Raw genomic sequence first — 25,428 nt, 5'->3', positions numbered from 1 at the left:
CACATGCATTGTCCGTGTGTACGCATCTGAGGCTATAAGAGGCCATGCGGGTCGATGCGGCTCCCGTATCCCTCTTACCACTAAGTAATGTCCGCAGCAGAGGGGAGGGAGTGCAGGTATTGGAATCCAAATCTCAAAGAACCTCCAGTTATAGGTAAGTAACCTCCTCTTCTTCTTTGAGTGATGGTCCCTATATGGATTCCAAATGTGGGTAATTAGCAAGCAGTGCTCAGCATGGAAGTGGGTGCGAGGACTCACGAGAAGTTAGTCTGTAGGACAGTTCCACTGCTGGGGTGATGGCATAGTGAGCAGTAAAGATCTGGACAGAGTGCCTCATGGCCGGCCGGCCAATGTCCTGCCAGGGTACATCCTTTAGGCAGGCCAATGTGGTGGCGTGCGCCCCTGTGAAGTGAGCCGTGACTCCAGGGGCAAGGATATGCGAGAGTGTAGCATTTGGCGCAAGAATCCTCGAGGGACTGGAGGGATTCATCTGTTTTGTCACTGAAAAGTTTTTAGTTGTCAAAGGGGAGGTCCTCAAGAGTGGTATGGACTCTTAGAGAACCCAGATGATTGGACCCAGGAGTCTCATTGGAGTACAATGCCTGTCGCCAGCGAGTGTGATATGGTGTCGGAGGCATCCATGACTGCCTGGAGACTCACCTTGGTGATCAGTTTCCCTTCATCCAGCAGCATCTGGAAGTCTTGTTGCTTGTCTGGCAGTAGAAGAGCCTGAATCTTCAAGAACCTGGAGTAGCTGAGAAAGTAGCATTTTGCCAACAGGGCCTGGTAGCTGGCGATATGGAACTGGAGTCCTATAGAAGAGTAGACTTTTCTAACAAAAGGTCCAGCTTTCTTGCCACTCTGTCCAGAGGGGTGGACTTGAGATGTTGTTGGTGAGTGCGTTTGGTCGCCACGTGAACTACCAGCAAGTTGGGGGGGGTGAGTGGGTGAAAAAGAAGTCCATGCCCTTAGATGGGACAAAGTATAGCCTCTCTGCGTGCATAGGAGTAGGGGCACAGGAGGCTGGTGTATGCCTGACCAACTGCACCGGTTGCAGGATGGCCTCATGGATGGGGAATGCGGTCGGGGAAGGTCCTGGCAGTTGCAGAATATCCAGTAGCTGGTTTTGTGGGTCCTTGACCTGTTCCACTGTGAGGCTGAAGACTACAGCCACTTGCTGAAGCAGGTCTTGGTATTGTTTCTGGTCGTCAAGAGGGGAGAGGAAAGGTGGAATCAGAACTTCATCCGGCGATGATGAGGCTCCAGGAGGGACAGGCAGTCCCGGCTGCACTGTGTCATAGATCATAGAATCATAGATTATTAGGGTTGGAAGGGACCTTAGGAGGTCATCCAGTCCAACCCCCCGCTCAAAGCAGGACCAATCCCCAACTCAATCCCCAAATCCCTAAATGCCCCCCTCAAGGATTGAACTCACAACCCTGGGTTTAGCAGGCCAATGCTCAAACCACTGAGCTATCCCTCCCCCCTCAGGTTCGTTGTAAACAGAGGATGGCACAAAATGGGCAGGCAATAATTGGTAAGATGCCATGGCAGAACCCTGTGGTCCTGGTACAGGTCCCAGGGAGGCCAGCAGGGCCAAGCCTATGCGCCCCGGGATATCTGAACCACAGCTCACCGGTAGGGGTCATATGCCGGAGGATATGGTGGTCAGCTCCTAGGATTCGGGCTGCAAGATTGGGTACATGAAAAGGAGGGATTCGGCTCTGAGGAGCACCCGGATTCGGAGGATGGGTCTGGTAGGGGTGGAGCCGACGGTAGAGTGCAGTGGTAAGAGGGAACTGGTGTGGTGTCGACCCACACAGCCTCTTATAGCCTCAGATGCGAGCATATGGATGACACATGAGTGGATCAATGGACACTACTACAAAACTGTTCCAGCTCCAGCACATGGCACACGTGCACACCCATGTTTGGAATCCATATAGGGACCATCACTTGATGAAGAACAGATGTTTTCAGAGAACTATCCACAGTGACTTCAAGATCTCTTTCTTGAGCAGTAATAACTAATTTAGACTCCATCATTTCACATGTATAATTGGGATTATGTTTTCCAATGTGCATTACTTTGCATTTATCAACACTGAATTTAATCTGCCATTTTGTTGCCCAGTCACCCAGTTTTGGAAGATCCCTTACAGTCAGCTTTGGACTTAACTATATTGAGTAATTTTGTATCATCTGTAAACTTTGCCACCTCACTGTTTACCCCTTTTTCCAGATCAGTTATGAGTAAGTTGAACAGCACTGGTCCCACTACAGATCCTTGGGAGGCCCCAGTATTTACCTCTCTCCAGTATGAAAACTGACCATTTATTCTTACCCTTTGTTTCATGTGTTTTAACCAGTTACTGATCCATGAGAAGTCTTTCCCTCTCATCTCATGACTGCAAGAGCCTTTGGCAAGGGTTCACGTCAAAGCTTTCTGAAACTTCAAGTACACTGGATCACTCTTGTCCACATGTTTGTTAACCCCTTCAAAGAATGCTACTAGATCAGTGAGGCATGATTTCCCTTTAAAAAAGTCATGTTGAATCTTCCCCAACATATCGTGTTCATCAATGTGTCTAATAATTCTGTTCTTTACTGTAGTTTCAACCAATTTGTCTGATACTGAAGTTAGTCTTACTGGCCTGTAACTGCCAGGATCGCCTCTGAAGCCTGTTTTAAAAATTGGCATCACATTAGCTATCCTCCAGTCATCTAGTACAGCAGCTGACTTAAGAGTTAGAGTACGTACCACAGTTAGTAGATCTGCAATTTCATATCTGAGTTCCTTCAGAACTCTTGGGTGATCCTGGTGATTTATTATTGTTTAATTCATCAATTAAATAGTAAATTACACAAACTTTGAATTGCAACATAGTTTCAAGAATTCACAAAACAGCTACATTCTGGAGGAGGTGTGGAATGAAGAGCTAAGCATGATGGATACTGCTGGGAATCGTCAGATTGTTTTCCAAGAACAGGAAAGAATCTATTACTTACTTCAGGGCTCTGTTGCTGCAGAGTTGCCAGCTCCCTCTGGTAAAGATCTGCTGCAAATGGATAAACCTGTGGTAACTGAGCCTCTGGATTCAAAAGTTCTGCCACAGTCTTCTCTGCAATACCCATTTGGATTGCAGAATTAATCCTTGCAACTGCTCCCAGCCCTGGAGATTAAAGGGAAAGAGGGCACAAGAGGTTAGGAGGGCAGAGAGCTTGTACCTCTGTTATAAGGGCATTTCTACCCACCCACTGTGGAAAGGGCTTTTGCTCTGTGGGCACCTAGGTGAAATGGCAAGAATACATTCCCTCCACTGCATGAATTACTGGGTGAAATTATCTGGCCTGCGTTATACAGGAGGTCAGACTGATCTCAGTGGTCTCTTCTGACCTTGAAATCCATTATTCTAAGGTAGTTTTCAATCATTTTATATCGGTCAATTCCAGCAACAGCCTTTGTATCAGGAAAATAAAATAAACTAACCTAGTTTCAGAGTAAATTTTCAGAAGGGCAACATCTCTTTAGCAAGTGCAAATCAAGTAGTTAGAGGATTAGGGTTTACACCTGCAATTAACTGTCTCCTAATCTGATACTTGAAAGCGGCCAGAGTTGCAAGGAACCATAGTTATTGCATCCACAATGAGGATCTCCAGGTAACCTCTGACTCTGCCCCATGGAGCTACCAGGATTTCCTTCACAGACCCAGGACCCAGAGATAGGTATAAGCTTTGAAGTACAGAAGTCACTTACAGTGGACAAGTTTCCTAAGTGTATTTTTAAAATGCATAGGTTAAAGAATAACCTATATTATAACCTGGGTTATAAGTGCTATTCTGGGGAGACTGAAAAGAATCACAGATGCTGGCTTTCTGCAAGCTTCTCACTAGCCCTGAGGTGTTTACAGGGAAGTCACAAAGAACCGCAAGAGCTGATGTTGGTGTTACAACAAGGGTATAAATGATACATTGCCTCAACCCTCTGATCACCTCCACCAATTCCTCAGCTATAAGCTCTGCTGAAAGGCTCCTTACTTCGCTGGTACTGTTGTGCTGCACTGTTAGCAGCATCCACCCCAGACTGCAACTCCTCCTTCTGCAGGGGGCCTGCCAGGCCAGCCTGTAGAAAAATAAATCACACACAAGGAAAAAAAATGTTGACCCTCTTGTGACTTTATTCAAACAAAACAACACAAACAGCAGCTTCTCCCTGTGAAATTCTACCCATGCACAACCCTATGCAAACAGTCAGAATTCTACAGATGTAGGAGAAAGAAATAACAAACCAGACACTTACAGTGCATTTGGTGAAAGAGACAAGGTTGGCTTAAGTCTGATGCCTTCTATGAGACTGTAGGTGCCAAGCAGGTCTAGAAAATTGAACATGGGGCTAAGAGCCAGATAAGTCTCCATCTGGATCTTTGTCATTAACTTGCTGTGAAGCCTTGGGCAAGTCCTCTAATTTCTCAGATTCCCCATTTTTGCAAATGGGAATAATTAATTCCAGACAGAAGCTTTCAAAAATAGTTCTCCTTCTTTGATTATATCTAGGGTGACTATATTTCCCAAAGGGAAAACAGGACACTGCATGGGGCTTACTCAAGCCCCTTTCCCCATGCAGAGCTTGCACAAGCCCCTTTCCCCACGGAGAGCTGGCCTTAGGGTCCCCTCCATCCCAAGTGCGTGGCTGACCCAAGCTGCATGGCGTCACTGCTCGCCCAAGCCCTGCGGGACTGGCGTTAACGCTTCCTCTCCCCTCCCCTCCCGAACATTCCTCCACACCCCATACCCCACTAGGGGTGCATGCTCCACTTTTTTAGTAAAACTGGATATTTGTCCTGTTTGTTCTTGCCAACTGATGATCAGTTGGCAAATGCAAATGAGACAAAAGCCCAGTCCTGCCAAAAAAATCATGACGCTTGGAAGAGGGCTTAAAAAGGGGACTGTCCCAGCCAAAATGGGATATATGGACTCCTAATTGTATCAGCTTGTATGATTCTCATTTCTGGGTCCCAGAAACATGGAAATTGCTATACTGGATCAGACCCATGGTCCATCTAGTCTAGTATCCTGGCTCCAATAGTGACCAGCCACCAAAGCTCAACTTCCTAGTACAAGACAGCTGAAACTCTAAGCTCTCAAGGTTTTTTCCGGCTCCTAAGGGCAATGTTATTAGCCATGGATGAAAGTCAACCATTTCTACTGATGGTTATTCATTTCCCCTAATCTCCAAATACTTTCATTTCTGGTGGGGCTCCACTGTACTCCAATTGTCAGCTGGAGAGAAGTTGATAGTTAGGAAAGTTCATCATGAACCTTAAGAACTCAACATTCAATACTGATGCACTAAAGTGACATCAGAGAATAGACATCAGCCTGACAGGAGAAAACATGTGCTCCTTGGTTGGGCAGATCTGCTTGGATGATTCAGCAAAAATTCTAGTCCAAAGGGCAAAAAATAAGATTGGTAGTATTGTTCCCATAGCATAACTCAGGGGCTCCAGTATTTGGGAAGCATCTCTATGAGCCAATAACCTCAGTCAGGTCCACAGAGCAGAAATTGCTGCCCTTCTTCAGAAAAAGCAAGATGATCTGTGGGATGGTTCTTTTGCATTTGCTTCTGGGATACTGAATTCCCAAACTTGCACGATGGGACTGAATTCTCCTAATCAAAAAGGCGGTCTTCAAAATAAGGTGGTGTAAAAAGCACTCCAAGAGAGATTAAAAGGGGGATCTCTCTCCATGAGGTTTGTAAGGACAACATTAAGATCCCACATCACTAGGGATTCTCTAACAGATAGGTAAGTATGTAGTCATCCCTTTAAAAATCTGGATACCATGAGATGAGTAGGAGCTCTTGTACTTATACAGAGGTATCTGTCAGTAGCACTCAACCTGCCAACTTCCAGACTGTCAGATGTGGCAACTGTCTAGATGAATTTGGCCTTGATTCTGTGATATTATATCTGGAGAGTCTGGAAGTGGTACCGGAGCCTAACAGACATCCTGAGATCTGTTAATCAGAACGGCCTCGGCCAACATGGAGCTATCAAGATTAGCATGACTGCCTCCTGCCTATTTTTGCTCATCACCCTGAGAATCGATGGAAATGCATACGAGACCTCACTCCTACAATATGAGAAAGGCCTCTTGGGTTCATGCCCCTTGAATCAAATATGAGAAAGGAAGCTGGGTTCATGCCCCTCGAATCAAACGACTGGACACTTCGTTGTCTCTGGAGGTAAACAAGTCAATAATAGGTTTTTTCCCTTAGGTGAAATACTGATGTAATGATGGAGCTCTTCAGAGACGTCTTGTGGCTCTTGATGGATTGTCTGCTTAGGAAGTCCGCTAAACTGTTGAGACTCCTGGAGATGAAGTGCTATTGGAGTTACAGTAACTCCTCACTTAAAGTCATCCCGGTTAACATTGTTTCGTTGCTGATCAATTAGGGAACATGCTTGTTTAAAGTTGCGCAATGCTCCCTTATAACGTTGTTTGGCAGCTGCCTGCTTTGTCCACTGCTTTCAGGAAGAGTAGCCCGTTGGAGCTAGCTGAAGGGGGCTTGGAACCAAGGTGGACCGGCAGCCCGCCATCAGCTCCCCGCTCTCCTAAGTTCCCTGTGCGGCAGCCGCCCAGCAGGCTATCAATTGCTGGGCAGTTCAGCTGTCCCTCTCCCCACTGCCATGTGCTGCTCCTGCTCTCTCAATTTGCTAATCTACTTAAAAAGGCAATGTACTTACAGTGGGGTCAACGTACTTAAAGGGGCAATGCGCGTCTCTCTCTCTCACACATCGTGTGTGTCTCTGTCTGCCATGCTGTCTCCCCTCCCTCTATTCGTGCTGCCTTGTAGAGTGTGAGGCTATATTAACAACAATGTGTTAACCCTTGAGGGCTCAGCCGAGTGCTAGTTCATCATTTAGCAGTAAGGCATTCCCTGGGAAATATCCCACCCTCTTCCACCCTCTGACTTCACCACCTCAACCAAGCTTCACAATCATCATTGCTGTGTACAGTATTAAATTGTTTATTTAAAACTTATACTGTGTATATATGTGTGCGTGTATATATATATATATATATATAGTCTTTTGTCTGGCAAAAAAAATTTCCCTGGAACCTAACCCCCTCCATTTATATTAATTCTTATGAGGAAATTGGATTCGCTTAACATCGTTTTGCTTAAAGTAGCATTTTTCAGGAACATAACTACAACGTTAAGCGAGGAGTTACTGTATCCTATTTTGACATAATGTCCATATCTTGATAGCCTCCTGACATGAGGTAATGAGCAGGTGCTCCCTTCCTTCCTTGTTTATATAAAACATTTGCAAAAATGTTGTCTGTGAAAATCTGCACAGTAGAACGTGGAACAGGTTGGAATGATGTGCAAATTAGTCTGATTGCTCATAATTCTAGAATGCTGATGTACAGAGTCAAGTCTTTTGGGGATCAAGTTCCTTGTATCTGGAAGTGGTCCAAGTATGTGCCCCAACCTGTGCCTGATGCCTCTCTGATCAGTGTCTTTGTAGGAGGAAGTATAGAGAAATGTACCCTTTTCCAAATGTTCTTGGGGTCTGAGCGGATCACTGCAGACTACGTGGCTCTGGGAAGAAGGATAAAGGAGTTTGAGGCGCAAGTGATGTTCTCGTCCATCCTCCCTGTGCAGGGAAAAGGCCTGGGTAGAGACCGTCGAATTGTGGAAGTCAACAAATGGCTACGCAGGTGGTGTTGGAGAGAAGGCTTTGGATTCTTCGACCATGGGATGGTGTTCCAAGAAGGAGGAGTGCTAGGCAGAGACGGGCTCCACCTAACGAAGAGAGGGAAGAGCATCTTCGCAAGCAGGCTGGCTAACTTAGTGAGGAGGGCTTTAAACTAGGTTCACCGGGGGAAGGAGACCAAAGCCCTGAGGTAAGTGGGGAAATGGGATACCGGGAGGAGGCACGAGCAGGAGAGTGCAAGAGGGGAGGACTCCTGTCTCAGACTGAGAAAGCGGGACAATCAGCAAGTTATCTTAAGTGCCTACACACAAATGCAAGATGCCTGAGAAACAAGCAGCGAGAACTGGAAGTCCTGGCACAGTCAAGGAATTATGATGTGACTGGAATAACAGAGACTTGGTGGGATAACTCACATGACAGGAGTACTGTCATGGATGGATACAAACTGTTCAGGAAGGACAGGCAGGGCAGAAAAGGTTGGGGAGTTGCGTTGTATGTAAGAGAGGAGTATGACTGCTCAGAGCTCCGGTATGAAACTGCAGAAAAACCTGAGAGTCTCTGGATAAAGTTGAGAAGTGTGAGCAACAAGAGTGATGTTGTGGTCAGAGTCTGCTATAGACCACCAGACCAGGGGGATGAAGTGGACGAGGATTTCTTCTGGTAACTAGCAGAAGTTACTAGATCGCAGGCCCTGGTTCTCATGGGAGACTTTAATCACCCTGATATCTGCTGGGAGAGCAATACAGCGGTGCACAGACAATCCAGGAACTTTTTGGAAAGTGGAGGGGACAATTTCCTGGTGCAAGTGCTGGAGGAACCAACTAGGGGCAGAGCTCTTCTAGACCTGCTGCTCACAAACCATGAAGAATTAGTAGGGGAAGCAAAAGTGGATGGGAACCTGGGAGGCAGTGACCATGAGATGGTCAAGTTCAGGATCCTGACACAAGGAAGAAAGGAGAGCAGCAAAATACGGACCCTGGACTTCAGAAAAGCAGACTTTGACTCCCTCAGGGAACTGATGGGCAGGATCCCCTGGGAGAATAACATGAGGGGGAAAGGAGTCCAGGAGAGCTGGCTGTATTTTAAAGAATCCTTATTGAGGTTGCAGGAAAAAACCATCCCGACGTGTAGAAAGAACAGTAAATATGGCAGGCGACCAGCTTGGCTTAACAGTGAAATCCTTGCTGATCTTAAACGCAAAAAAGAAGCTTACAAGAAGTGGAAGATTGGACAAATGACCAAGGAGGAGTATAAAAATATTGGTCAGGCATGCAGGAGTGAAATCAGGAAAGCCAAATCACACTTGGAGTTGCAGCTAGCAAGAGATGTTAAGAGTAACATGAAGGGTTTCTTCAGGTATGTTAGCAACAAGAAGAAAGTCAAGGAAAGTGTGGGCCCCTTACTGAATGAAGGAGGCAACCTAGTGACAGAGGATGTGGAAAAAGCTAAATGTACTCAATGATTTTTTTGCCTCTGTCTTCACAAACAAGGTCAGCTCCCAGACTGCTGCACTGGGCAGCACAGTATCGGGAGAAGGTGACCAGCCCTCTGTGGAGAAAGAAGTGGTTCGGGACTATTTAGAAAAACTGGATGAGCACAAGTCGATGGGGCCGGATGCGCTGCATCCGAGGGTGCTAAAGGAGTTGGCGGATGTGATTGCACAGCCATTGGCCATTATCTTTGAAAACTCATGGTGATCGGGGGAGGTCCCGGATGACTGGAAAAAGGCTAATGTAGTGCCCATCTTTAAAAAAGGGAAGGAGGAGGATCCGGGGAACTACAGGCCAGTCAGCCTCACCTCAGTCCCTGGAAAAATCATGGAGCAGGTCCTCAAGGAATCAATTCTGAAGCACTTAGAGGAGAGGAAAGTGATCAGGAACAGTCAGCATGGATTCACCAAGGGCAAGTCATGCCTGACTAACCTAATTGCCTTCTATGAGGAGATAACTGGGTCTGTGGATGAGGGGAAAGCAGTGGATGTGTTATTCCTTGACTTTAGCAAAGCTATTGATACAGTCTCCCACAGTATTCTTGCCAGCAAGTTAAAGAAGTATGGGTTGGATGAATGGACTATAAGGTGGATAGAAAGCTGGCTGGATCATCGGGCACAACGGGTAGTGATCAACGGCTCCATGTCTAGTTGGCAGCCGGTTTCAAGCGGAGTGCCCCAAGGGTCGGTCTGGGGCCGGTTTTGTTCAATATCTTCATTAATGATCTGGAGGATGGTGTGGACTGCACTTTCAGCAAGTTTGCAGATGACACTAAACTGGGAGGAGTGGTAGATACGCTGGAGGGTAGGAATAGGATACAGAGGGACCTAGACAAATTAGAGGATTGGGCCAAAAGAAACCTGATGAGGTTCAACAAGGACAAGTGCAGAGTCCTGCACTTAGGATGGAAGAATCCCATTCACTGTTACAGACTAGGGTCTGAATGGCTAGGAAGCAGTTCTGCAGAAAAGGACCTAGGGGTTACAGTGGACGAGAAGTTGGATATGAGTCAACAGTGTGTCTTGTTGCCAAGAAGGCTAACAGCATTTTGGGCTGTATAATTAGGGGCATTGCCAGCAGATCGAGGGAGGTGATCATTCCCCTCTATTCGACATTGGTGAGGCCTCACCTGGAGTATTGTGTCCAGTTTTGGGCCCCACACTACAAGAAGGATGTGGAAAAATTGGAAAGAGTCCAGCGGAGGGCAACAAAAATGGTTAGGGGGCTGGAGCACATGACTTATGAGGCGAGGCTGAGGGAACTGGGATTGTTTAGTCTGCAGAAGAGAAGAATGAGGGGGGATTTGATAGCTGCTTTCAACTACCTGAAAGGGGGTTCCAAAGAGGATGGATCTAGACTGTTCTCAGTGGTAGCTGATGACAGAACAAGGAGTAATGGTCTCAAGTTGCAGTGGGGGAGGTTTAGGTTGGATATTAGGAAAAACTTTTTCACTAGAAGGGTGGTGAAGCACTGGAATGGGTTACCGAGGGAGGTGGTGGAATCTCCTTCCTTAGAGGTTTTTAAGGTCAGGCTTGACAAAGCCCTGGCTGGGATGATTTAGTTGGGGAATGGTCCTGGTTTGAGCAGGGGGTTGGACTAGATGACCTCCTGAGGTCCCTTCCAACCCTGATATTCTATGATTCAGCGGCAACAGAATGCGAGCTGGGACCACAACTCACATGATCATTTGATGGTGAGATGATACACCGACCTTAGCCAGCCCTGTAATCAACACAAGTGAAATCTGGCTAGTGTTGTCATGTACATGCAAGCTAACGTGGTCAAGAAGTATGCACGAGAATGATGGGTTGAGTCTCTATGGGAAGAGGGGCAGGGCCGGCTCCAGGCACCAGCTTACCAAGCAGGTGCTTGGGGCGGCCACTTCGGAGAGGGGCGGCACATCCAGCTGTTCGGTGGCAATTCGGCGGACGATCCCTCACTCCTACTCGGAGCAAAGGACCTCCCGCCGAATTGCCGCCGCAGATCGCGATTTTTTGTTTTGTTTTGTTTTTTTTGTTTGGCTGCTTGGGGCGGCCAAAACCCTGGAGCCGGCCCTGAAGAGAGGGAAATCAATGCAGGGAACTATGCCTATCCCAGTCTTCAGATCTCCCTTGCCTCAACAAGGAAGCCATACCAGTTTTCAGTGCTGAGGTGGGAGTCCATGGCAAAATGGTCTTTGATGGTCCTGAATCCTTTCCTGAGGGTGCTGTGCAATTTTTGCAGGTACCAACACAGTATGCCCTGTGTGCCAGCCAGCAGAGGCATTGGCTGACTCTGGGACCTAGAAGAGACTGGATCCATCTTTGAAGTCAATCCTCACTCTTCAGGATCTGTACTCTCTCTCATTGATTGTTCCAAGGGATATAACTTCAGATGAGTGTTCCAATTGAAAAGGAATGGCAAACCAAGCAGCTATCTAGCACATGGCTCTCACTGAGACAAAAAAAGACAGCGGCCATGGCCATCTGTGAATGGCATAAGTCTGTCACAGGATGGCTATGGTTTGAAGCCCAAGAGCTTTGAATCCACCATTTTTGGCCCAGATAGGGGTGCAAAGTGCCAAGGAAAATTTAAATTTAAATCTGTTTGGGTTTATAACAGAATTAAATAAAAAAGGAGGAAAAGGAATTAACCCTATCTAACTAATTAATTTGCAAGAAGCAGATTCTGCTCAGGAGTAGCGTGAAGACACCACTTGTTCCATCTTGCTTCCAGTAGCAGTGAGAGAGCTGAGGAACACCTATGGCTGCTCTGCCCTTTATTCTCTTGGGTGGAGGGGCACAAGGACATACATGGCGCAGGCACGGCCCAACAGTGCTATTAAAAGAGTCTGATCTCACATGCATAGGCATGCACGTATCTTAGAATCATAGAATATCAGGGTTGGAAGGGACCTCAGGAGGTCATCTAGTCCAACCCCCTGCTCAAAGCAGGACCAATTCCCAACTAAATCATCCCAGCCAGGGCTTTGTCAAGCCGGGCCTTAAAAACCTCCAAGGAAGGAGACTCCACCACCTCCCTAGGTAGAGTGGGATCCAAACTGACACATACTTGAAGAACAATTCTTTATTACTTGGAGCTTGCTGCAAAGGCTAAAGACCTTTCAATATCACTGTCAGATATCTCAAACTGGGAATTACTATACACTCATTAAGCTAGTCATCCATCTGACCGCTGGCTTGTGAAAGTGCATGTGACACAATTACCTTGGAACCTAGTGCTCTGAGCCTCAGTTTCCCTCTTCTGGCTGTAGGCATTTCAATCTCCCACTTTTGGCTAGGCCAACTCCAGTGCTTCTTACTGGCCTCTGGCCAAATCATAAACCCATCCCCTTTTCCCAAAGTAAACAGAAAGTCCAAAACAAACAATCATTCAGCAATCTCAGGTTGGATCATCAACCCAACTCCAGGCTCAAAAATTCTTCCACTCCTTATGTCGGGGGGAGGAAGGTGGAGAGGAAGGTTTCACATCACCTTCCTCAATAAGCCTGTAGGGGTTCGGCCCTCCTTCTACTCTGAGTTCCGGCCCAGACACACTGTACAAGCATAAGAACATAAGAACGGCCATATTGGGTCAGATCAAAGGTCCATCCAGCCCAGTATCCTGTCAACCCACAATGGCCAATGCCAGGTGCCCCAGAGGGAGTGAACCTAACAGGTAATGATCAAGTGATCTCTCTCTTGCCATCCATCTCCACTCTCTGACAAACAGAGGCTAGGGACACCATTCCTTACCCATCCTGGCTAATAGCCATTAATGGACTTAACCTCCATGAATTTATCTAGTTCTCTTTTAAACCCTGTTATAGTCCTAGCCTTCACAACCTCCTCAGGCAAGGAGTTCCACAGGTTGACTGTGCGCTGTGTGAAGAACTTCCTTTTATTTGTTTTAAACCTGCTGCCCATTAATTTCATTTGGTGGCCCCTAGTTCTTATATTATGGGAACAAGTAAATAACTTTTCCTTATTCACTTTCTCCACACCACTCATGATTTTATAGACCTCTATCATATCCCCCCTTAGTCTCCTCTTTTCCAAGCTGAAAAGTCCTAGCCTCTTTAATCTCTCCTCATATGGGACCCGTTCCAAACCCCTAATCATTTTAGTTGCCCTTTTCTGAACTAAAATGGTTCACCTTCTCAGCCCCCTTGCTTAAACTCCCTCAACCACTTTTTACCTCCACCTGCTTGTAGGCCTTTTCCACAGCCCCTTCCTTGTGTTTGTGCATGGCTCTCTCTCTCTCTCTCTCTTTTCCTTTGGCCCACTTCAGAGAGCCTCCTAGCACTCTCTGCCTCCATCTGGCTCTATTGTCGGGAGCAGGAAAACTCTTCTACATGTCTCTCCCTGATCCTAGTTTTCTTGCAGGTCTCTTCCCCTACCAAGCTAAGCAGGCTCTTCTCTTGTATAGAAAGTTTCAAAACCCATCATCATGTGAGGAGGCAGTTCATTAGGAACAGGTACGCCCACTGCAAATCCCTCATCAAAATCTACTTCTGCTGGGATGCCTATAATCTGTAAAATTGGGATAATACTTTCCTACCTCCCAAGGGCAGAGGATAAGTTAATGTCTATGAGACACTCAAATGCTATAGTGAAGAGCATTATGAATAAATCAATCTTCAAGTAGAAAATGTGTTGACCCGCCATAAGACCTATGACAGCTCAACAATTTTAGGAGGGTTGCCAATAGACTCAACCAGAATTATGAAATGTAATAATGATCTTTATCTTCTTAATGTTTGTCTGCTCATGGACTTCAAAAATGTCAGAGCTTTATTCTCAGTTGAATAAACTGAATTGTTGCCTTTATTCCTGGCTCTGAATGTACTTGGTATCCTACTTCTTTACCATGTTAGACCTTGTAAAAGACAAATTATTAAAAATATACCATAGTAATAATTATCCCCTCCACCATTGCAGTCCTCCGTAATAATATGCATACAAATATTACATAAACTAGTTTACTTTGAGGCCCTACTAAGTTCAGAAAACTACACTAATGCATTCTATAAACAACATTCATATACAATATACATGCAAAATTCACTGAAAGTTAGGCTTAAAATAAGAAGATAATCTTTAAGTTATCTATAAGGAAAAAATATTATATGCTTATCTGTATCATAGGTATTTACAATAAAGTACTTGAGCACTGAACATAGTAAAGTAAGAGCATAAAACGTTATATACATACATATATATTCATTATGTATTTATTTATATTTTACATTTAAGTGTATACATATATATTATTATAGTTATATACACACACTTTATATAAACTCTTCTCCTATGCTGAGGTTACAGCTATGTAATAAATACATTTATCATGCACTCTGTTCACTACAATAATGTTCCAGACCCTGAGCAGGTTCAAACCCGTCACAAAAATACTTCCTTTCCATACTCCCAAAGGTGGACGCTCCCCCTCAATAATCACACCTGTCCGAGGTCCAGAATGAGCAAGATTTAGTCTTGAACTAGGAACTGCTTTTCCATACACAAAAATATGATTACTTTGAAATCTGCAAACTTTAAATTACTGGATATAAGAGTTCCTCAATATTGTAGTGGGTCCCTAGGATTCACTCCCAGCCCTTGAAGACCCTGAAATATCAGCCTTTAAGTTGTGACATTTACCATTCATGAGTAATGCTGCCGTTTCAAACTCACACTAATAAAGCCTTTATACCATACCATCAAGTATTCCATTATACGTACACAATCACAATATCTCTTGCACATGTGTTATGCTGTTGGATTACTAAGTTTACTTTTTAAATACTTTTTAAAGTTTTCCAAAGTAACATTAACTCTCATATGGGAGGTTTGTGATCATCCCATATAATTAATGTGTGATGGTTTGTGGTATTATAAATACTTTCACAATGATTACATATGCTTTTCCATACCTCCTGTTTCTGCTGCCTGTCACTCAAGAGCTGCTTGAGATACCAGTCACAATTTTCTCGCTGTAATCCTCGGAGTCCCAGGGCTGGTGATGTCAAAACTTCAAATAAAGCTAATGCATCTCCCTGTTCCAAAACCAGATCTATCTTTGATAGGGCTGAATGTGCTAGGGAGAGAGCAAAGTAAAGTAAGGGTCAAAAGCTAAATGTAGCAATCATTAGGCTTCTATAGCAGAGGCCTCAAAGGCATCTCTTCCTGAACACTACTGACTGATAGTTTAGGCCTGGAAGTCTCCAAGTCAGACTCCAAAATCACTCAGGAGGACTTTAACAAGTGAAAGAGATGAAAATGGTATGTAATACTCAGGGCACAGAGTTTAATGGAGATCCTGCACTTCTTTAAGGGGCCAGGGGAGGGACAAGGGGCAGGATGAATTCATAATATAGAGCAGGGGTCGGCAACCTACGGCACGTGTGCCAAACACGGCACGCGAGCCGATTTTGAGTGGCATGCAGCTCCCTGCCGCGGTCCCGGACCCCAGGCCCACTCAACCCCCCTGCTCTCCCCTGCGGGGGCAGGAGGCAGAAGCTTGGTTCTGCGGCAGCCAAGCTTTCCTCTCCCCCACTTCTTCCCCCAGTGGTGCTTTCCTGCCCCTCCTCCTCTCCATCCCTGGCCAATCAGCTGATGGCCCTAGTGAGGGTGAGGGGGAAGAGCGGCAGCGTGCACACTGCTCCATAGAGGACACAGAGAGAGGTAGGGACGGAGCCTGGGGGAAAGGGGTGGAACAGGGCATATCCCTTCCAGCCCCCTGCCCTGAGCGGCTCAGGGCAGGGGGCTGGGAGCACCCCCATGAGCCGAGCACCCCAGCCTTCTGCCCTGCACCCCCACCCCTCTGCCCTGAACCCCCCCACCCCAACACACACCCATCCCTCTGCCCTGCACCCTCACAGCCCCATCCTTCTGCCCTGAACCCTCCCCCACACTCAGCCTTCTGCCCTGCACCCCCCATACCCCCAGCTGTCTGCCCTGAACCCCCCACACCCCAACACACACCCAGCCTTCTGCCCTGCACCCCCCATACCCCCAGCCTTCTGCCCTGCACCCCCACACACACCCAGCCCTCTGCCCTGAACCCCCCCACCCCAACACACACCTAGCCTTCTGCCCTGCACCCCCCACAGCCCCCAGCCCTGATCTCTGAACCCCCGCCACACACACCCCAGCCTTCTGCCCTGAACCCCCTCCCCCAGCCCTCTGCCCTGACCCTTGAAACACCCCCCCACCCCCAGGTCTGGGGTCCCGGCCGCAGGCCCTGATCAGCCCTCTGCCGGCCTAGGTGAACAGAACCTCAGGCTGGCGGCGTAAGATCAGCATTTTAATTTAATTTTAAATCACGCTTCTTAAACATTTTGAAAATCTTGTTTACTTTACATACAATAGTTTAGTTACATAATATAGACTTATAGAAAGAGACCTTCTAAAAACGTTAAAATGTATTACCGGCACGCAAAACCTTAAATTAGAGTGAATAAATGAAGACTTGGCATACCACTTCTGAAAGGTTGCCGACCCCTGATATAGAGAAATACTATGAACAAATACAGCAAGGAGAGCTACTCAACTTAGTTCAAAGTACAGGGATGGAAGGGGGAGTAAAGGAGCCACACAAGTCTGAATACTCTTTATCCAGGCCTATTAGTTCAGTGGGAAACTTACTGTTGACTTTGTTGACATTGCCCTGAATTTCAGCTTGAGTCAGCAGCTCTTCGTACACATCCCTTTCTCTCTCTGAATTCTCAGAGCCAGTCTGACAATGAAACAAAATTATCAATGCAGCTCTAGAGCAGACTTTGCAGTGTGTTGTTTACAGGCCTCTTACAGTCCTCCAACAGAAAGGGCAATGAACATAACTAATGTACACCTACATGAAGTTCTAAACCACGGCACAAGAGGTCAGTAACAACTACACACACATAAAAGCAAGTCCTGGAAGTGAATATCCCTAGGTGTACACACACACACACACACACGCACACGCACACGCACACAGAGAGAGAAAGTATAAATCTCCAGCAAACAGAGAAGGATATACAATACATAAGACTGGATGATTTCATTTAACAGCTCTGTGTGGGCACACAGAAGGAATCCCAGGACGTATAATGCAATAGATCCAGTTAGGCAGACACATACAGGTTCTCAAACTGGAAATGTTCCAAGCCAAATAAATGGATATGATATTCCAGAACAGGCCACATATCTAAGTATTGCTAATTTGCCTATCACTATGGCAGAGAGCAGACAACCGATAGTTTGGGTAGAATTCTGTAAGCAGATTCATTTACAAAGTGACATACCAAGCTTTTGGGACCATAGTGTTTAGACTCGGATGTGTAGTGCTTCTAAATATCAGCCTCTATAGAGTAGGATTACTCACAGCCTAGGTAGACTTGGAGAACGAGATTCACTAAGCAAGTTTAGTCTAGGTGAAGTTCTAGAAATAGTTCAAATTTTGTGGGATGGTGGGTTTGTTACATATATACATTAGAAAGACTCAAAAATTCTATAAAAAAAGAGGACAGGCTTTATTGATGTCTAGAATAAGACAGCTCCTCTATGTTCTTCCACCATGCATATTCCTTGGGAATCTGTGTGTAAGAGATTCAACTGCAAATCAGATGTAAAACTATAATGTCTGTTTTCTTCAATCTCATAATAGATTAAATTAATCCCTGGAAACTACAATGGAATTTCACTAAGGATAAATCTGGCCTAACATCTTACACAAAAGACTGAACAATATGGTTTCACTGGATTCCATGAGCAATCTCCTCTGGTGACATAATGAACAATACAATGAACATGAATTCGTAACTAGAAAGGAACATTGATTTTTACCCTGTTTTTGGCATTCTCCATCTTGTCCTTCTTTGCCCGATACAATGTGTCCTGATAGATTGATGCCAGCAGTTCATCAAGATTCACCAACATGGCATTGGAGTTTTTCATTGCCAACAGGGTGTCAGCCGGAACTTGGCGGTCAATTGCTTCATTAATGGCAATAACAGCAGCATGCACTGAAAAACAAATCACAGTTTCCCTGTTAACTGCAAAGATGAATGCTCTGTCCTGTAATAAATTAAAGGCTTATCTGGTAAAGAAGAAAACAGCTGACTAGAGCTTTGGCATTGTTGCAAGAATTATCAGTATATAAATTATAAGTACGACTTTGTATTTTTGACAACGGTAGTACTTATTTCCTGATATTGTAGTTTGATTTTGACCAAATCACATTCAGATTTTCTAACAAAAATGTCTTGGCCATAGAAGGCCTGTGTTGACTTAAACAATAGGGACTATTAGAGCCAGCACTATAACATGCACTTTCTATCCAATCTGGCAATTTAAACAGTCACAGAGGATGAAAATCCATTTCCCCTTACATGCTGCTTCATCCACAGAGAGTTCGTTAGCTAAAATTCCTCCAATCTTGCTGAAGGCAGGCATCTGAATTCCATACTTCTCCAGCTCACTCCTCATGTTACTGATCTCCTCCTCTGAAACATAAAGGGAAAGGATGTAATGTGGGCAGAACATTTAGAATCAGCCCTAAGATCAGCTATTGCCACAGAAAAATTAGAACAGCTACAATAGATTGCAAATTGCCCTTTCACAAATACTTTGTGCATGCAGTCTGAGAAGAGACAAAACTCTCCTATATTCGTTCCAGTCATTCAAATGGGAGGGCCTCACAGAAGTCTGTCTCACTACATAGTTTTGTGCTCCTAGCGACAAAGGTTTGAAACAGATTACGTGATCCCTGTACATCTCAAAGTATGGCTGCCAGCAGGGCAAGGAAAGTACATACACAACATCCTACAAAGCTTGTTTTCTTCTGCAGCTGGTTCTCTGGAAGGAAAAAGACTAAAGCCAAGGGAAGGGGAGGGAGAGACAGTGGAGACATACTACTGTTAACAGAGCCAATAACTAAATAATTCAGAATAAAACTTCCTCCTAAAATTCTGGAGTCTCCTTCCCCAGCTAGTATGGGAGGAATCCCCCACCCACTAAACACAAATGAAGTTACAGCCCTGGCTGCCTTTGGGCATTAATCTCCCTCTGTCCATTATGTACAGCATCTACTGGAGTAAGTAAACAGGGTATGCAAATTCATAATCATTCAAATCTCAGAGAACAAGAAATCTCCATACCTGTGAAGTCCACCTTCCCATATAAATCTTGAATCTGAGGGGCCAGTCCCAGTTTAAACAGGTACAGACTAGGAAACATAATACAGGAATAATTAGCACTAATTACTCCTTGTGGTCTTTACCCCACTCACAAGTAAATTAAGGGAGAGAGAGATACTGGGAAACATTCAGCTAAGTGGAAAGACTTCTAGATGGTTAAAACCTGCCTTTTCAATTGTGATGGTGATTGATTCTCCCAGTGAAGCATTTGTGTATGAAGGAATGTCACCGTGAAAAAACAATATACCCCTCTCCAGAAAGAAAGATCCATATTTAAAAGTTCCCTTCTGATCAGCAGACATCTGGTTGCACATCTGGGTAACTTCCTACCAAAGATTTGCTTTATTCTGTTGGTTAACAGCACAGAGCCAGCCCAACCCTACAGGCACAAACACACCATGCAGCTACCTAGGGTGGTAAGGAACGTTTGTATATTCTTTACTGCACTAGGTAACTGCAAGGTGTGCTGGTGCCTATAGGGTTGGGATTGCAAAGTGAAGTAAGATAAATTGAATTAAGGCCACTCTAATTCTGAATATAAGTGTCAACACCAGGGTTTAATGCAATTTAGTTTATCCACTTTAAATTCACACTTTTAGTTAATTCAGATTAACTTTCCTGAGTGTCCCCGTGTAGACAAGTCCTTACTCTTGGAGACCTATATGTTGCCCATTATTTATATTTCAGCAAAAACCTGACTCATTCTGAATATCTGGATTCTGATTTACACATCACTGACAAAGAGGACCAGACTGACAAGGAGATGTGAACATCTGCCAGCTGAGCCCAACTACTCAAAGAATAACTGCAGCAGCTATCGTGAAGCTGCCAGTAAGGAGGCGCTTCACCACTAACAATGACCCAAATCCCTTTCATACTGGTCAAAGGAGCATACACTACACAGTTCCATAATTGGCCATCACACAGTGCCAAGTGTTCCTGACTGCAAGTTATACTAAATGTTGGGAACTGGGTTGAAAGCAGGTTCACTTCTACAAACAATCTGATTCTACACCAGCCTGAAACTTCTGTTGATGTTCAGCTATTTGCAATCTATCTTGATGTTTCCTCCTCAGATTTCACCCTGCCAAAGGATCAGAAAGCAAAAGAACAAGCTCCTTCTTGAGGACTGAAACTGACTGAGCATAAGATGGAGACCCAAACTGATATGGCTCAGTGCTCTTTATACAGAAATGTCTTAAGGAGTGTTCTTCATGTGAAGCCCACTAAATATTCTTCTACAATCAGATTGGAAACCTGCATCCAAACTGGTTTATCAGGAAGGACTAAGTCATTGCAATGCAATGTTCTATCTCTCTGGAGCATGAAGCGGGAGCAAAACTATCCACTTCAACACACTCTAATGAGGCAAAGACAGAAGTACCTAGCACAGCCAAATGGATCTTTCTAGTTACCTCAAGAGGTGAGAGATTATCCCTCTGACCTCTGAAAGCATTTTAAAGCTTTACATGGCTTTTCACAAAGCCCCCAAAAGCCTCCCTGATTTATCCTAAAAATAAACATGCTGCACACAGAAGGTTGGCCTCACTTTACTCTCTACCTGCTGCTCAGCTGAACAAACAAGCCTGCATCTATTCTCTCCAGACACAAACTGAAATTCATAGTTTATTAGCAGGTGAAAATGACAGTGTTGTCACTTCCCCTTCTGCCTCTCACACTGCAGGACTAGATATAGATTCAGACAGTGCACACAACAGTGAAAATCTAGAACCATTATAGAAGTAAACATGCATCATATGAGACAGAATGGGGCATGTGCATACTCATGCTTCTGAACACCCACAGTACGTTCATACCCTTCCTAAGATTAATTTTCAATTCAGTGATATTTTATTAGCATGACAAGCTATACAAGTGTGGCCAAAGCGAGGGTAGGAGTGGGAAGAGTAGACCCTTTAAAGCAAACCCAAGACAGCACTTCACACTATATGTTTGGGATTTGATCCTCGTGACCAGTTGTCATTAGTGTCCATTCCTGATCTGGTGGCAGGACGATACATAATGTGATACTATCTCGATTCTCTTTTATGGTCACACAAATACTGTAGATTCCACTTATTGAGCAACCCCTTGGTAGCCAGCAAAAAGTTGCTATTATCCAGCAGCTGCTAATAAGTGGAAGGTAGGTTTGTGAGACAGCAGTCAAAGAAGGAAGTGCCAGAACTTCACTTCCCTGGCTGCAGCCTTGCAAACCTGCCTGCAGGCACGACAGCAGCAGGGAGGGGGGCTGCAGCCTGGATGCCAGGGCTTTCCAAGGGGACTGGGGGCTCTGAGGGCCCACAGAGCTGCATGGTACCTTTCCCTGCATTCTCCACACATCACAGCAATTCTTTCCCTATGTGGAGTCTCCCAGCAGGGTGTAGCCCAGAGCAGCACAGGGAGAGGTACCACTGGGGTGCCCCTCTCACCCCAGCTACTGCTCTGCCCACAGCCTTCCCCCACCTCTCCTCCCCACCCGCCTCTTACCTCCTGTGCAGAGCCTGTGCACATGCAGGTTTTCCAGCCTGCTGCCCCCTCCCCAACCTCCACTATTGCTTTGATGACAGCCTCCTCTTCCCTCCCAGCCACCTACCTCCTGTGCAGTCTCAGTGTGCAGGCAGGCTTCCATGGCTGCAACAGGGGTGCTCAGCACATTCCAGTGCTTCCTTCTGGGGCCGCAGCCCCACAAACCTGCCTGCAGGTAGAACCTTTCTTCCAAAAGACGTCGTGAATAAGCAACATGCTGTTGCCACTATCCGGATCCCATTAATATTAAAGTCAATGGGGTGGGATTGGTTCCCAGCAAAATGTTGCTATTAACTGTAAGTTGTTTATATCTGGGTCACTATTAAGTGGAACCTACTATATATGCTTCTCTGGGGTAGGGCACTCTATACTGCACACACCTTCAAAAGGCTCTGATTACACTTCTTGCTTCATGATACCGTGATTCACAAATATGCACATATACACACACAATCCCCAAGGAAGGAGATTCACAGCTGTACGCACCCCATCTCTTAGGCTTGGGAATCTCAAGATGTATATGCTGCCTCCAATGGCTGGTGATATCACTGACTCTTAAACATGCATAGCACTTATCACTGGAAACATAAATTCATTCATCATTTCATAGGTGCCACTCCTGAAAGCTGCAGATCTTCCTTTAAGCCCACAGTACATTCACCCCCACCAACTCTGAATCAGAATGCATTTGCATTCCCACAGACTTCAGATTTCTAGGTAGCCTTCATTCACTCACAGTTCAGCCTCCTACCTAACACACATTACCTGAGTGCATGGATACAATAGATGCAGCGTGGCATGTTCTTCCGATCATAGATGTCAGTAGTTTCTGGGTAGAAAATCTGAATATAAAACAAAGTTAACCATCAGAATAATACGCTACTCTAGCCATCCTAGTAGGAAGGATTCTGACAATCCTAAAACTCCTCCAGCCCAGTCATGAGATAGGTAGTTCATGGAGCACAACATGTCTCCCCTCCACTTTGTACCCCACTGAGGCCCCTCCTAGCTGAAGCCCCACATTTCTCCCATGCATCTACCAACAAACCTGTTCCCCACTTTCCTTACATGTACTCTCACATCCACATCCCTGCTCAGCCCCATGCCCCTTTTACGTGACCACCCCGCATTGGCTCCCCACAGAGATACTGTGTGGTGTACCTGGGGAACTGGGTTGGAGATGCTGAGGGAGCCAAGAGATGAGCAGGGATATTTACATGAGGGGTTGGGGAAGAGGATTTTGTTTGGACTGGGTGGGCAGAAGGGGACTATGTGTGAGTGGCCTAGGAGAATGGTAAAGACAGTGTTGTGCTGCAAGGCACCTGGGGCCATATTTTCCAACAAATGTTGGAGGCCATATTTTTAATTGTTCATCCCCAGCAGCTCCTATTATCACATTCTTGGATCCAGAGCTCTTTTGAAAGTCAGGCCCCTTAAAGGGTTAACGTGGAAGGCGTCACTACATAGATTCTAAGGCCAGAAGGGACCATTATGACAGTCTGACCTCCTGTGAGCATATCCAATCTTGATTTAAAAATTGTCAGTAATGGAGAAACCATCATGACCCTTGGCAAATTGTTCCAATGGTTAATTACTCTTGCTGTTAAAAAATATATATATATATATGCCTTATATGCAGTCTGCATTTATCTAGCTTCAACTTCCAGCCATTGAATGTCAGACCTTTCTCTGCTAGATAAGAGCCCATTATTAAATACTTGTTCTCCCTGTAGATACTTATAGACTGTAAATCAAATCACTCCTCAGCCTTCTATTTATTTTATTAAGCTAAATAGACTGAGCATCCTGAGTCTATCATTATAAGGCATGTTTTCTAATCCTTTAAATCATTCTTGTGGGTCTTCTCTAAACACTCTCCAATGTATCAACATTCTTCTTGAATTGTGGGCACCAGAAGTGGACACAGTATTCCAGAAGTGGTCATACCAGTGCCAAATACAGAGGTAAAAAAAACCTCTCTACTCCTATTTGAGATTCCCCTGTTAATGCATCCCAACATCACATTAGCTCTTTTCGCCACAGCATTACCCTGGGAGCTCATATTCAGCTGATTATTTGTCATGACCCACAAATCTTTTTCACAATCAGAAGTGCTGACTATTTCCGGGTTATCTTTAACAAAGCACTTACTTTTCTTGGAAGGACATGTGCCTGTGTGTTCTCCTTACTGCTGTGTACCCTCGCAAAATGACAAGTGTCTCTGCACAAAGGCTTCACACTTGCACTCCCTCAATTCTGCTGCCTCAGTTCGTTGGTGCTCTAGGCAGCTGTGAAATGGGGAGTATTTGATGTGTCACTGCCTTGTTGCAGAGACAATGGGCTCTATCTCAGGTCCCCTGCTCTGACGTAGCCTTCCAACAAGCCCCCCTCTCTACCAGTGAAGTCTTCCCCCCAGTCCCCTTACATATTGCTGCTATATTCCCTCCATTTCCTCGCAGCCTTACTCAAGCCCTCATGCCTGACCCAAGTCCCATTCTCTCCAGCTGTCCCCCACATTCTCTCTCTTCTCACCCAACATCCTCCAGAGCACCATCTCTCTCCCAGAGCCCATTCCTACACTTCCTGCTGCTCCTCTAGATCACTAGGAGTTCATGCATAGCACAGCTGATAAGTCAGGAGAGAGTTGGGTGGCAAATGTTGACGAAATCCTAAAAACAACAGTTTCAAGTGAGTATTTTTTTTAAAATGCAGACAGCAGGTTAAGGTATATAATAGTGACCCTTGTGTGATTAAACACATGGACTGTTCCTGTTACACGTAATAAAAGTGTGAGGAAAAGTTGTGTTGGGTATAAATCAATGCTCATGGTTTGACTTTCAGTACAATGTTCCCAAAGATTTATAGATTTTAGGGCCAGAAGGGACCATGGTGATCATTTAGTTGGACCTCTTGTATAACACAGGTCATGGAATTTCACCCAGTTACCCCTGTACTTAGGCCAATAATTTGTGTTTAACTAAAGCATCTTTCCAAAAGGCTTGATTTGAAGACTTCAAGAGACAGAGAATCCACCACTGCTCCACAAGAGATGGAAAATCCACCACTTCCAAAAATTGTTGCTCCTTTTATCCATGATTTTCCTATGATGATTCCTAAAAATTGCCATGACCAAACTGTAGCTCAGGCATGCTGCTCAACAGAATGGAAAATAAAAATTTTGTACTGCAGATCTCACCCAAAATAATGAGTGTTAAGCATATGGTACTAAAGCAGGAATTCACTGCCTCCCAATCATACAAACAGGGATGGGAATGGAATATTTTAACAAACTTCAGAATTTCAAAGCAGAACCAAGTCTAGGAAACTAAGGTTTAGCTAGGCAGAGTTTATTGAATCCTGTGTGTTTGCAAATTCATCCCACAACTTTCAAAACCTGGCGTTGTAGTGCAGAAATTACCTTGGGGAGGCCAATTTCAGCCATGGCATTCAACCACTGAATAACATTATCAGTATGACGGAAATGGAGACCAGTTGCCTGAAATAAAGAGGGGAGGGAAAAAAAGCACAT

General features: G+C 45.2%; 1 protein-coding gene across 1 annotated transcript in view; it reads right to left on the bottom strand.

The window, feature by feature from the left end:
- The window catches only part of IQGAP1 (IQ motif containing GTPase activating protein 1), a 156,281-nt gene that overhangs the window by 105,708 nt on the left and 25,145 nt on the right, over positions 1 to 25,428 (bottom strand). The window contains exons 3-11 of the mRNA XM_026648480.1: positions 25,318 to 25,395; positions 22,665 to 22,741; positions 19,335 to 19,402; positions 18,567 to 18,680; positions 18,022 to 18,200; positions 16,840 to 16,930; positions 15,126 to 15,289; positions 4,039 to 4,123; positions 3,010 to 3,173 (exon numbers count right to left, since the gene is read on the bottom strand). Of these exons, the coding sequence (XP_026504265.1) occupies positions 3,010 to 3,173; positions 4,039 to 4,123; positions 15,126 to 15,289; positions 16,840 to 16,930; positions 18,022 to 18,200; positions 18,567 to 18,680; positions 19,335 to 19,402; positions 22,665 to 22,741; positions 25,318 to 25,395 (1,020 nt within the window). The remainder of the gene's footprint in view (positions 1 to 3,009; positions 3,174 to 4,038; positions 4,124 to 15,125; positions 15,290 to 16,839; positions 16,931 to 18,021; positions 18,201 to 18,566; positions 18,681 to 19,334; positions 19,403 to 22,664; positions 22,742 to 25,317; positions 25,396 to 25,428) is intronic.

This window comes from Terrapene carolina, unplaced genomic scaffold (genome assembly GCF_002925995.2).
Source record: "Terrapene carolina triunguis isolate 2854851 unplaced genomic scaffold, T_m_triunguis-2.0 Scaffold67, whole genome shotgun sequence".
Taxonomy (NCBI): Eukaryota; Metazoa; Chordata; order Testudines; family Emydidae; genus Terrapene; species Terrapene triunguis.
Note: the sequence above shows the minus strand (reverse complement) of the source record. Positions and strands in the feature narration are given on the sequence as shown.